Below are 11,789 nucleotides of genomic sequence, written 5' to 3'. Positions count from 1 at the left end.
ACTTAATATCTTATTAAAGCCTCTACTAGCGTATTTCTTTAAATTCGTTCGCTAATTCGAATAAAGTAAGTATCTAATTATATTTCTCTTCGTCGAGTATACGAAGAAGTCTTATTATAATGTTAGGACTAGTATAGATACGATACTAGTATAAGTAAGATAGATTAAGAATAATAAGACTATCGAATTATATATGTAAAAAGGAGATATAATATAATAGAAGATATCTTCTATTAAGACTCGCTAGCTATAGGGCTAAGAAGTATATTAAGAATATACTTATAATATTATACTCTTCTTTTATAGAATTATATCTTATAATTAATAAATAAAAAGATAAAAGATATATATATACGCTTAACGTCTAAAAAAAAAAAAAAAAAAAAGTAAAGAAATAATCGTATCTAAGATTTTTAATATAATATCTTTCTTTATAGACGATATTAGAGATAATAATAATTCTCTTTATTTATATTATAGCGATATCGCTAACTCTTAATTTAAACGTATATAGAGAGTCTAGCTGAGAGGAAATTAATATAGTATAGCGAAAATTATTTTTATAGATATAGAGGTAAATAGTAGTAATTTTCGAATTTATATCTAAGCGAATAAAATATCGATGAAATAATGCGATATAATTAATTAAGAGCTTCTAAATCGAGTCGAGCTATAAGCGCTAAAACTCTAATCTAATATTAAGTAAGTTTCTTTATAGAATACTATATAATTAATATTAATAAAGACTATTAATAGTAATAGTAAGATTTATAGATAATATATTATAATTTCAAAAGATATTTAGATATCTATAAATAAGAGAAGCTCGCTTAATAAGCCTAACATAAGATTATTATTAAGTAATATAAATCTAAGAAATTAATTTACGAATATAAAAAAGAGGTCTTTCTAAAGATATCGAATAATTTTAATTTATCTAAAATTATAATATTCGAGATATTATTAAGTTATATATTAATCTTACGCTCTTAATTATAGAAAGCTTTAATAACTAAGCTTATATACTTTATCGAAATCTATATCGAATTTAAAGTATTTATTATACTTTTATATATAAGCTTAATTTTTATTTATAAGATCCTCTATTTTAGTAAGACTTAGACTCTCTATATTAAAAATAGAGCGAGTTATAATTAACTATTTATTCTTTTTTATATTAGTCTTAACCTTTACTTTTATATATTACTTCGCGAATCTTTTAATTTTCTTTTCGATTAATAACTTAATAGATTATTAATATTAAAGTTATATTTTTATAATATATTTCTTTAACTTAGATATAGTTTAATCTTTTATTAATAGATAAATTAAGTTATAGAAACGAAGTTTCGATTTCTTTAATATATTATTTATTAGATTATTATTCTTAAGAAGACTAAGATTATTATTTTTAAAATTATATTTAATATATTTAATAAGATTATCGTAGAATTTAAGAAATAATTAACTTTCTTAATTTATTTTATCGTAAGTATATTAATAGATTCTTCTAAGAATAAATAAGAATATCTTATATATATTATTTAAATAATTTAGAAGATTATCGATTATAGAGTATAAGCGATATCGTTATCTAATAGATATATATTAATTAACTTTCTCTTTAAGTCTTACTATAATATAAGTAATTTTAAAAGTATTAATAGAAAAATAATTACTATTATAAATAAGCTTATCTTAAATTCTTATTTTTTAATTATTAAATAATATTAAATTAGTATTTATAAAGATAGATAGATTTAATAATCTTAGATTAAGTAATTATCTAATTTATAATTATCGATTTACTTTAAATATCTTAAAATCTTATAAAATAAATAATAATAAGAATGAAGGCGGAGGCGGAGTAGAGATATTAAGCGAGTTTTAGCCTTATATCTTACTCGATACTTTATAATATTATTAGTATAGATTCTTAATAAATAGAGATCGCTATATATATAATATATAAAGTTATAGAGAATTTGAAAGTAGATATCTTATATATAGATCTTTATAAGTAAGATAGAGCTAGTTATAATATATAGAAGATTATAATTTAAAGAGAGTATTCTTATACGAGTAAAGGCCTATAAATTAAATTCATAATTTTTTTTTTTGATTAGGGCTATCGAGTAAGTAGGTAAGCGATCTTTGATGAGCGAACTTTAGTGAGCGATATTTGAATTCCTTATACTTTAATAATTATAGGACTAAATCTAATAATTCTTTTTTTATCTGAAAGCCTATATTTCGTTCTATAATTTAAAAAAAGAAATCTTAAAATTTTAATAGAAAATAAAAAAGTTATTCTAAAATTAGATAATGTGTATCTGATTAGGACTATTCGACTGTCGAGCGAACTTTGATAAGCGATATTTGAATTCCTTGCGCTTTAATAATTATAAGATTAAATTTTAGAATTCTTAAAAATTCGGAAAGCACAAATAGCGCTTCAAAATTTAAAAAAAAAATCTTAAAATTTTAATAGAAAACAAAAAAGTAATTCTATGTGTTAATAATGTATACCTATTTTTTTGATAAGGGAGGCGTGGGAGAGCGAGATTTTGATGATTGCGGATACTAATTTATTTACTCGCAATAAGTTAGTTAATCTAATTAAAAAGCGTAGTAAATCCGAATTAATAATTAGCTGCGTATATAAATTTAAGATTTTTAAACTTAGCTCTATCTTATTCTTTTATATATACTAATTAATAATATAAAAAGCGATATCTTAGTATTAATATAAGTGAAATTAAGTAAAAATTTAAGAAATTTATAATGTGTTAAATATAGATAAAGCTGAATCGAAGAGGTCTCTAAAGTTTTAATATTATAAAGGTGTATATGAGTCGAGAAGAGTAGTAGATCTCTATGTTAAGAGTCGAAATGTATTATTTCTTCGTAGGGATTTATAATATTTATTTCTTAATTAATTAGATCGCTATAGAGATTATAAATATTTTAAATAGTATTCTTTCGAATGATAAAAAGTTCGTCGAGGTTATATTAGTTAGTAATAGACTTTTTATAAAGAATAAAGTAGAGAAGAATTTCTTATATTCGATATAGGGGACTCGATTTTTAATAAATTAGACTATTATTAATAATATAGATTATTCGATATAGGTTATCTAATATAGATTCTTTCGAATAATATATGTGAGGGTTTCTATATAATAGAAATATCTAGCGTTTTCTTTATTAGGCTTAATCGCTTACTTCGAGTAAAAAGTGAAAAAGATCTATTAGTTCTCTTCGCCGGGGGTATATAAAGGAGTCTTATTATAATATTAGAATTAGTATAAGTACGATATTAGTATAAATGAGATAGAACTAGAATAATAAGACTATCGAACTATATAGATGAAAAGAAGATATAATATAGTAGAGAATATCTTCTATTAAGATATTAGATTATAGGGCTAAGTAATATATTAAGAATACGCTCGTAACATTATTAATATATTTAAATATATTCTTATAGCCGAATTAGACTTTTAGCTATTAAGTTTCTTTTAAAATAACTTCTATTATATTAATAGATTCTTATTATTTAACTTACGTATCGTATCCTTTATTTTTAATCTATTTACTAAGACCCTTTATTAAATACTTATTACTATTCTATTTTAGAATATTATATTTTACTATCTAAACGACTTCTTCGCTATTCTTTTATTTAATAGTAATATAACTTAATTTAGCGAGAACTTTAATATTATCTATAATAATTATAATCTAAAAAATAAATTATATTAAAAATAAAAAAAGTATTTCTATTAAATTTTTAGAAATTTAATTTAATAGCGAGAAGATAAAGATTAAACTCTCTTTTAATAAATTAAAAAGAGTAAGAAAGTTAATAAAAGCTCTTCTAAATAGATGAAGTATTTTTTATAATAAGCTTAAATTAACGATAAGTCTATTATTCTTCTTCGTTAAAATAATAATCTCTAATAAGGCCTTTTTAAAAAGACTTTACTTCGTATTATTTAAAAAATAAGAATATTATTATATTATTATTATAATTATAGCGAATCTATATTAATAAAATATCTTTTTATCTAAATAAAATAAAATATAATTACTTCGTTATATAATTATATATTATTACTATTTTATATAAATAAACGCTTTTAATAAGTATAGAATAAGAGAATATATTCTTAAGAATATCGCTATTTATCTTAAATTAGATAATATATTTAATATATATTTCGCTATTCGCTATTATAAAAAGAATATTTAATTTAAAGAGATATTTATTATTCTTATAATTATTTATAGATAGCTATTTTACTTATATTAATTATATCTTATACTCTATTATAATAATAGCGTTATCGTTGAAGATATTAATAGTAATTTTATATATAGATTAATTATAATATTACTTAGATAAATAATTATATTATTCGCTTAATATAATATTATTTATAATATAATTTAAATCTCTATTAAGTAAAATACTTTAGTCGACTTATTTTCTTATTTTAAATTTAATAAAATTATTAATTTATATTTATAGCTAAGCGCTTTTAATCTATATAAAAATTATTAAATTATAATTTATTTAAATTATAATATAAGAAGATTTCTCTAAATTATAATATTATAAAATATCTCTAATAAAGTCTAATTAATAAAATAAGAAGTAACTATTAAATAGCGAAGGTCTTTTATATTAAGTTTTATACTTTATTAAAAGCTATCGTACTTTCCGCTATTATTTAATTATTAATTAACTAAATAATATATTTAATTAATTATTATATTTAGATTAAATTTATTAAGATTTATCTTATAGATATTCGATTAGTCTATATAAATATAGAATTCGAGAATCTCGAGATCTTTTATTATTTATTATTATAGCGACTAGTAAGTAATTATCGATATTTATAAACTATATAATAAGATCTATATTAAAAAATATCGTTTAATTACGCGAGATTTACTATTTTATATTCTTATTTAATTTAATAAGATTTCTCTAAAAAAAGCTATCTTATATACTTTCTTTTATCTTATATTTACTATATTTCTTTATATAAATAAATTTATATAGTTTTAAATTAAATTCGAAGATAATAACTTCGAATAATAATATATTATAAGATATTTAATTACGCTATATAGCTATTATATAAAGCTATTACTATTATTCTTAAAGATAGATCTATTTAGAAAAGAGATTACGCTATTTATTATCGCTATAAATAATAATATCTACTTTATTTATTCGCTATAAAACTTATTTACTCGCTTTTCTATTAATAAATTATCGCTATTATTTAATTTAAATAAAGTCTTTATAAGATAATACGTTATCGCTATATTATATAATACTCTATATATATTTAATTATTTAAATTATTACTTAAAATACTCTTTTTATAAAAAGATTACTATCTTTATAAGAGATATTAATTTAATTAATAATAAGATTTAATTATTTAGTTATTAGAAGTCTAACTTATATCGCTTATATATCGAGATATATTTAATCTATATTCTTATTATATTATATTATTTTTAGCGTTTTTATATAATTTAGAGCTAATAGATTTTTATTAAATATAAATTATTTATTTTAGAAGTTTTTTTAAAATTAAGCTATATAGTAGATTATTATCTATATATTATTAAATCTTAAAATCTAATTAATTATTATTTAGAACTTATTTATATATATAGTTTTTATAGAATATTTAATAAGATAATATTAATTATTATAGCTTAATTAAGAGTTAATAAGAAAGAGATATAATATATATTTATAATAGAATAGCTAAGATTACTATATTAGAAAAGCCTTAAATAAATAATATTCTCATCTATTTTTTACTCTTTATTCTTATTCCTTTCGTTATAAAAAGAGATTTTTATACTTTTCCTACTTATATCTTATTTTTTTAGCATTTCTTTATATTTAGATTTTAAATCTTTTATCTTATATAGAGAGAGTTTTTTTAAGACTAAGCTATATAGTGAATTATTATCTATATATTACTAGGCCTTAAAACCCAGCCAATCATTATGTAGAACTCATTTATACGTGTAGTTTTCGTGGGACGTTTAGCGAGATAGCACTTGTTTGAGCCAATTGACGCCGCGGCTCTCCCATGTCAGATCTGCATTTGCTCCAATGCCATGGACGGCGATGACACTACGAAAGGTCAGGAGGTATACCAGACTTGAAGCAACAAAAGTCGTCACTCACTCTACCTCAGCTTCATTGTCTTTTGGCTCGTAAAGAACGGCAAGCCTAGGTTCTGGATGCGGCACTACCTTCGGGGAAGAACGGGGGGACGTTGCCATGTCGGCTTCGATTTTACCAGCATCAGTTGACCACGATATCGTGATTAGGCACCAGCTCTGCCAAGTGATCTTCACAGAGAGCCTTGCACCGCCACAGCGACGAGAACATGGTACTTGTTCAAGCTAAACAACATTTTTGCATTTTCCAGAACATCGGTCTGTCGCATTGTCTAGGGATTCGATTTGTTGTTGCGGTTGTTTTCCAGGATTGCGAACGTCCATGGAAGTGGAAACTTTTCTCCTCTGTAACAAAACATACTAGCGTTGTATGATAAAAGCGCCCAGCTCCCATGCTCATGCAAGATAGAGTGGCAGCCTTTATCGCGAGAGTTCGGGTCCTAGGCTGCAGGATCGTGCCTAATCTAAATATGGCTTGCAAAAATGACTCATGAAATCCTAAGAAGCTTCTTCTCTCGATGAGGTACGTCAGTCACTGGCCAGATGTCTCCTCCCTTTGCCGAAGAACACCAACTTGACGACATGCATCCACCGTATCCTCAATATGATGACAGGTTACCGAGTCAACCTCTCATCAGTATAACATCCGAGCCTGGGCAGCTTTTCGACTTCCTCGACAAAGACCTTCTTACCCTCGACTTAGATAGAATGGCTCCGAAGCTGTGGCTGATGGCCACTCAGTCAGGCTCCCATATCTCCCCGTTGCACCACCAGAGGATCAAAGGCCGAAAAATTGTGATCACAGAAGATCCACGATTGCATCTCGTCTGGATTGAAGATCGAATCTTCGTCAAGCCTTTGCCACTGTATCTACAATCTTACACCTTCTGGGCAAAATATTTGTACCACTCGACGACGGAGCCAAACGAAAAAGCTCCAGACACAATGTTCCCCGACTGGAGTATTCGAAAAGAGCCGATTTCTAGAGCCGCGCTTGGACTTCTGCGCTCTTATGCATTCCTCATCAGGCATTCCTCGGACCTTGACATAGCCATCCACCACCGTCTTCTGCCTCCGGACAAGACTTTCTTATCAATCTGCTTGTTCACATCCCAACTTCTCAGTATACCAGACTCGGAGGTATCACCGCGTTACGGCTATGGTGAGCTACGCCTTACGCGTCTAAACTTTTGGTCCAAAATATTCCTTAACAGGTGGAATTATGAGACGGTCCATCGTCAATATTCTCAATACTTCCAGCGATTTTATGCTCCATTGCTTTTCGCTTTCGGCTTCTTCTCGGTCGTTCTGAGTGCGCTCCAAGTAGAGATGGCCGTTGAAAGCGTTTGGACGTCGCACCAATGGCAAGCCTTCTGGCTGTTTTCGAGAGTATTTAGCATTGTCAGTCTGGCGGTGGTTGCTACCCCTGCTCTAGGCTTGTTGCTGCTGTTTCTGGGGAAGAATATGATGGAACTGGAATACGCTCTCACCCATCGTCAGAGATGATTTTGCAAATGAGAATCAGCCTTCTCACTTTGCTGTGTTGATTGCAAAAGGCATCGAAGGGGCCCAGCAGCCGCAGACCAGGAGAGAGGCCAAGGGAAGAGGCCAGAGAAGGAGGCCAGGGATGGGGATACCGCAATAGCCTTGGGCACGTCCTTGCAGGATGGGGTATCGCTGCTTCCATACTGTCGACATTGGTTCGGTATGAAAGGAAATTGCCGGGTGAACATCGGCAATTCCAGCGCACAGAGCAGTGTTATTGCCAGGTTCGATCATTCACCGCCGCATTTAGATAGCGCCCCTGGCGCTTTGGATGTCGCTCTAAGTTATTCTTATAGATTTCTTACTTGCTTGCTTTTTTCTTTTTGGATATGTATGCGAGTAGATCCCAGGTAAACACCTACGTAGCTGTTGCGTCACACTGATGGGGTATACATCTCCATGGCTGATACATCACGCCCATAAATGTGACGACTATCCATGAAGAGTACATAAACTTATAATACTATCACGCCCATCCCATGAACAAATACTTATTAATCGCTTATACTTTCCTATAGATATATATTAATATTTATAGATAGTTATCGTTCTTAATAATTGCGTTCGATGCCACGGAAAATGCGCGAGGAGTTTACAACATTAGAGCTGGGTGGTAGCGGTGGCTGCAGTTGGGGCGGAAATGGGATGGGGATACTGTAGTGGCATGATACTTGGAGGGCTGAGCGACCGTTCTGAACCAGATTTGGAGCACACTTGTTTCTTTTCAAAAGCGATCGTTCCTGGATTCAAGTAAATCCTTGTGGGAGTTCTGCGGCTGTGTCTGGGAGGAGAACGAATATCACGAGTCGATCGTGGGCGACGTTTTAAAAGACGGCGCTAATAGAGGCGAAGTGCATGTAATGGCCGCCTCCGCCTTGCGAATACACGAGGCTGACGAAGGTCAAGCGCACCTCTTTCTCTCCATCTGATAATTTTCCATCCTGGTTCTTGATCTCTCTCAGGCCTATTTGCCAACCGTGACATCGAATGGATCCCCTATCGCTCATTGCAAGTATCATTGCCATCGTCGGCGCTGGTGGATCGGTTGGCAAAGGTCTCAAAAAGCTCGCTTCAATTCGTCATGCTGAACGGGATCTCGTCCTGCTACAGGACGATGTTTCAGATCTCCAACTTTTGGTCGGAAACGTCTCAGAAATCATTTTGGAATTTGAGAAGACGACCAAGAGACCATCATACCAGAGAATTGGTAGAGCATTGGAAAGGACTAAGAGCACTATATTAGATCTTGAGAAACTCATTGTCTACAATCTCACCACAATCGCCGACAGCCACGGCAAACTGCGGATTGATCCATGGGCTTGGATCACACATGAAGCAGCGGTACGCAATCTAAGAACGCAAATAGGGGACCGGGAGCGAGAATTGTTAACAGCGCTTAGTTTCCTAAATTTGTAAGAGCCAGATAATCCAAGTTCCCCACCGCAAAGTAGGCACTGACACTATAGATCCACACAAATGGCCCAATTGCAACAGCAGCGATCTTTCGACCGAAAACTCGAAAACGGTTGGTTTAATGATAGAGACTTGCTCGCTGAAGTTCAATCAGTAAGAGGACTTACTACTCAAAGCCTAGAACGGCAATCGCAGCACGAGACTACGTTTCGGAGAATCGAACAATCCGTCAAATCGACAATAACACTATCGGACCATGATGTATTCCCAGATATTCCTCATCTAGCTACCGATTTGCCCCAGCAAGCATTAGACGATCCGCGACAAAACATGGAACAAGACGTGCTCCAAGCCATGCTCCATTCCAATATAACGGAATACGAAACGGAACCGCGCATCAGCCGGTCAAATCGACTGGACAGACTTGTGGCAAGTAGCTCGCGTCCTGTCGTTGATAATGCATCCGCACAGAACCTTCCTAGCTCCTCGACCAGGGTGCTCAGCATGGTGAAAGAAATGAGTATTTCACGTCCGTTATCAATGACTGAAATCTGCAACGAGCAATGCGATTGCATATGTCATAGAGGCAGCACCACCAAGTCCCCCAACTTCGCGGTCGTAAACCTTGGCCCTCTCTTCATTGTGTTCAAAGGGTCTTCACCTGTGAGTACCTGCGTCTCTCGGAGCTACAAGTATATTACCTTGAAATTTGGCTTTATATGTCCGCAGTGGCTTGCGAACTGGGTGTGGGAATCCACATCGATCTTCTCCAAGAATTTAAGAAGTGTGAGTCTGAGCGCGAGCAGCTCTAGGTTTGCTTCTGAGAATAATCCGATTTTTTGGGCAGCAAGAACGGAAGCTCTAGATCATGTGAGGAGGATAGTGTAATAGAAGAAAGTGCAACGAAAAGAATTGATAAATGACATCAGCTATCCGAAGGGCAAGACAATTGTTCACGTGAGTTCGTTCCGTAAAACACCCTATTATTTAGTAGTTAACTGAAACCTCAGATTGCAGTAGAATCTCTAAATCTAAATATACTTAGAAAGCTAATGTATAACGAAGCTAATCGATTTACTACGAGCTTATTTAAAACGTAAGTAATTATTTCTCTAAATTATACTATATAAAAACTTAACGAAGAGTAAGCTCGTTTTATATTAAGGTTTAAATTATCATCTGCAAATCTAAAAAGTAAATTTCCGCACGATTTCCGTCGGGTCCGTACTATAAGCACGATTTAGTCTATTAAGTAGACTTTATCTATATTTAATTCTTTTTATTAGTTCTATTAATTTAGTAACTTTAAAAATTTTTAGTAACTTTAAAATTTTTACGTAATGTACTTTAATATACTCTAAGTATTATTCTATATATATATAATATTAATATATATTATTATTAATATACGTATTATTATACGCTATATTAGAGTATTATCTACGCGATTAATTTTATTAAATTATCTAATTCCGTAGCTAAATTTAAGTTAGCGTTAATACTTATCGTTATAGAATCTTATTATCGTAATATCGATTATTAGAACTTTTCTTTTTTTATATATATTATTATTAAACTAGTAGAACTAGTAAAAAAGATTAAAATAGTTATTAAATCGGCGGAATTTAGGCGAATTCTAATTAGATTTATTAATTCGACGGATTTTGTAATTTCCGCGACATACGCGCGATTAGTAATTTCAAATTTTATAGAAACTTTTTAGATTTGCAGATGATAATACTCGAAGAATTATCTATTATTTCGAATACTATATTAAGCGAACTACGATATTTTATTAATAAAATATTCTCTTTAAATAATTTTATCGAGTTTAAATTTATAATACTATATAGAGAATATATAGATCTATCTAGTCGATCTTTTAAAGAGATAATTCTAAAAATATTAAGATCTATAGTCGATCTAGAAGATATAATAGAGAGAATCTTACTTTTATAAGTAGTATAAAAAAGAGATTTAAAACTCGTTCGTCGACTATTAAGCTTTAAATTATATTCTAATAAGCTCGATTACTCTAAAAAGAGCTCTCTATATTAATCTTTATCTATCGATAACGATAAGTATCTATTAATTTTACTTAACGCTAAAGTAAATATCGTTATAAAAGATAAGCTTAATAGAACGCTAGTTTATCTAACTATTTAAATAAATATTAATTTAAAATTTATAAAAACGTTATTTATCTTTAAGGTTAACTCGAATAATAAAGATAATTATAATATAATATCTTTACTTTAAATAGTATATTACGATCGATTAGAAATTTATTTATACTTATTATATAATAGAGTCTTTATTAATAATATCGATTCGAATAAACGTACGATTCTTTATATTACTATCTCTCTTAAGAGACCGAAAAGATATAGTATTTATTATAAAATTCAAGTAATTTTCGAGATATCATCTTAAAAGATATAGGACATTTCTAATTTTACTCGATATTTTATATATAAATTATCGTATTTTAAAATTGTCTCGTATAAAATAGACTAGCCTCGTAAAAGAACTTTAAGAATTATAAGATTTCATAAATAGATTATAGAGATATAAATTTTCAAAGAAAAGAAGTAAAAGTTAAAAAA

General features: G+C 29.3%; 2 protein-coding genes across 2 annotated transcripts; both read left to right on the top strand.

Annotated features, from left to right (window-relative positions):
* Positions 1–6,768: 6,768 nt before the first annotated feature.
* Positions 6,769–7,731, top strand: HO133_001331 (uncharacterized protein; the record flags this gene model as incomplete). Its single annotated transcript, XM_037292261.1, has 1 exon — positions 6,769–7,731. One exon carries the CDS (start codon positions 6,769–6,771, stop codon positions 7,729–7,731), a length of 963 nt encoding a protein of 320 aa, XP_037151680.1.
* Positions 7,732–8,757: 1,026 nt separating this feature from the next.
* HO133_001330 (uncharacterized protein) lies at positions 8,758–9,443 on the top strand (the record flags this gene model as incomplete). Its single annotated transcript, XM_037292260.1, has 2 exons — positions 8,758–9,111; positions 9,360–9,443. The coding sequence occupies 2 exons, from the start codon at positions 8,758–8,760 to the stop codon at positions 9,441–9,443; spliced, it is 438 nt and encodes a 145-aa protein (XP_037151679.1).
* Positions 9,444–11,789: the final 2,346 nt, after the last annotated feature.

The sequence above is a fragment of the Letharia lupina genome, assembly GCF_014066315.1.
Source record: "Letharia lupina isolate WasteWater1 chromosome Unknown contig_12, whole genome shotgun sequence".
Classification (NCBI taxonomy): domain Eukaryota; kingdom Fungi; phylum Ascomycota; class Lecanoromycetes; order Lecanorales; family Parmeliaceae; genus Letharia; species Letharia lupina.
The sequence above is the reverse complement of the archived record's forward strand: the minus strand, read 5'-3'. Positions and strand labels throughout refer to the sequence as shown.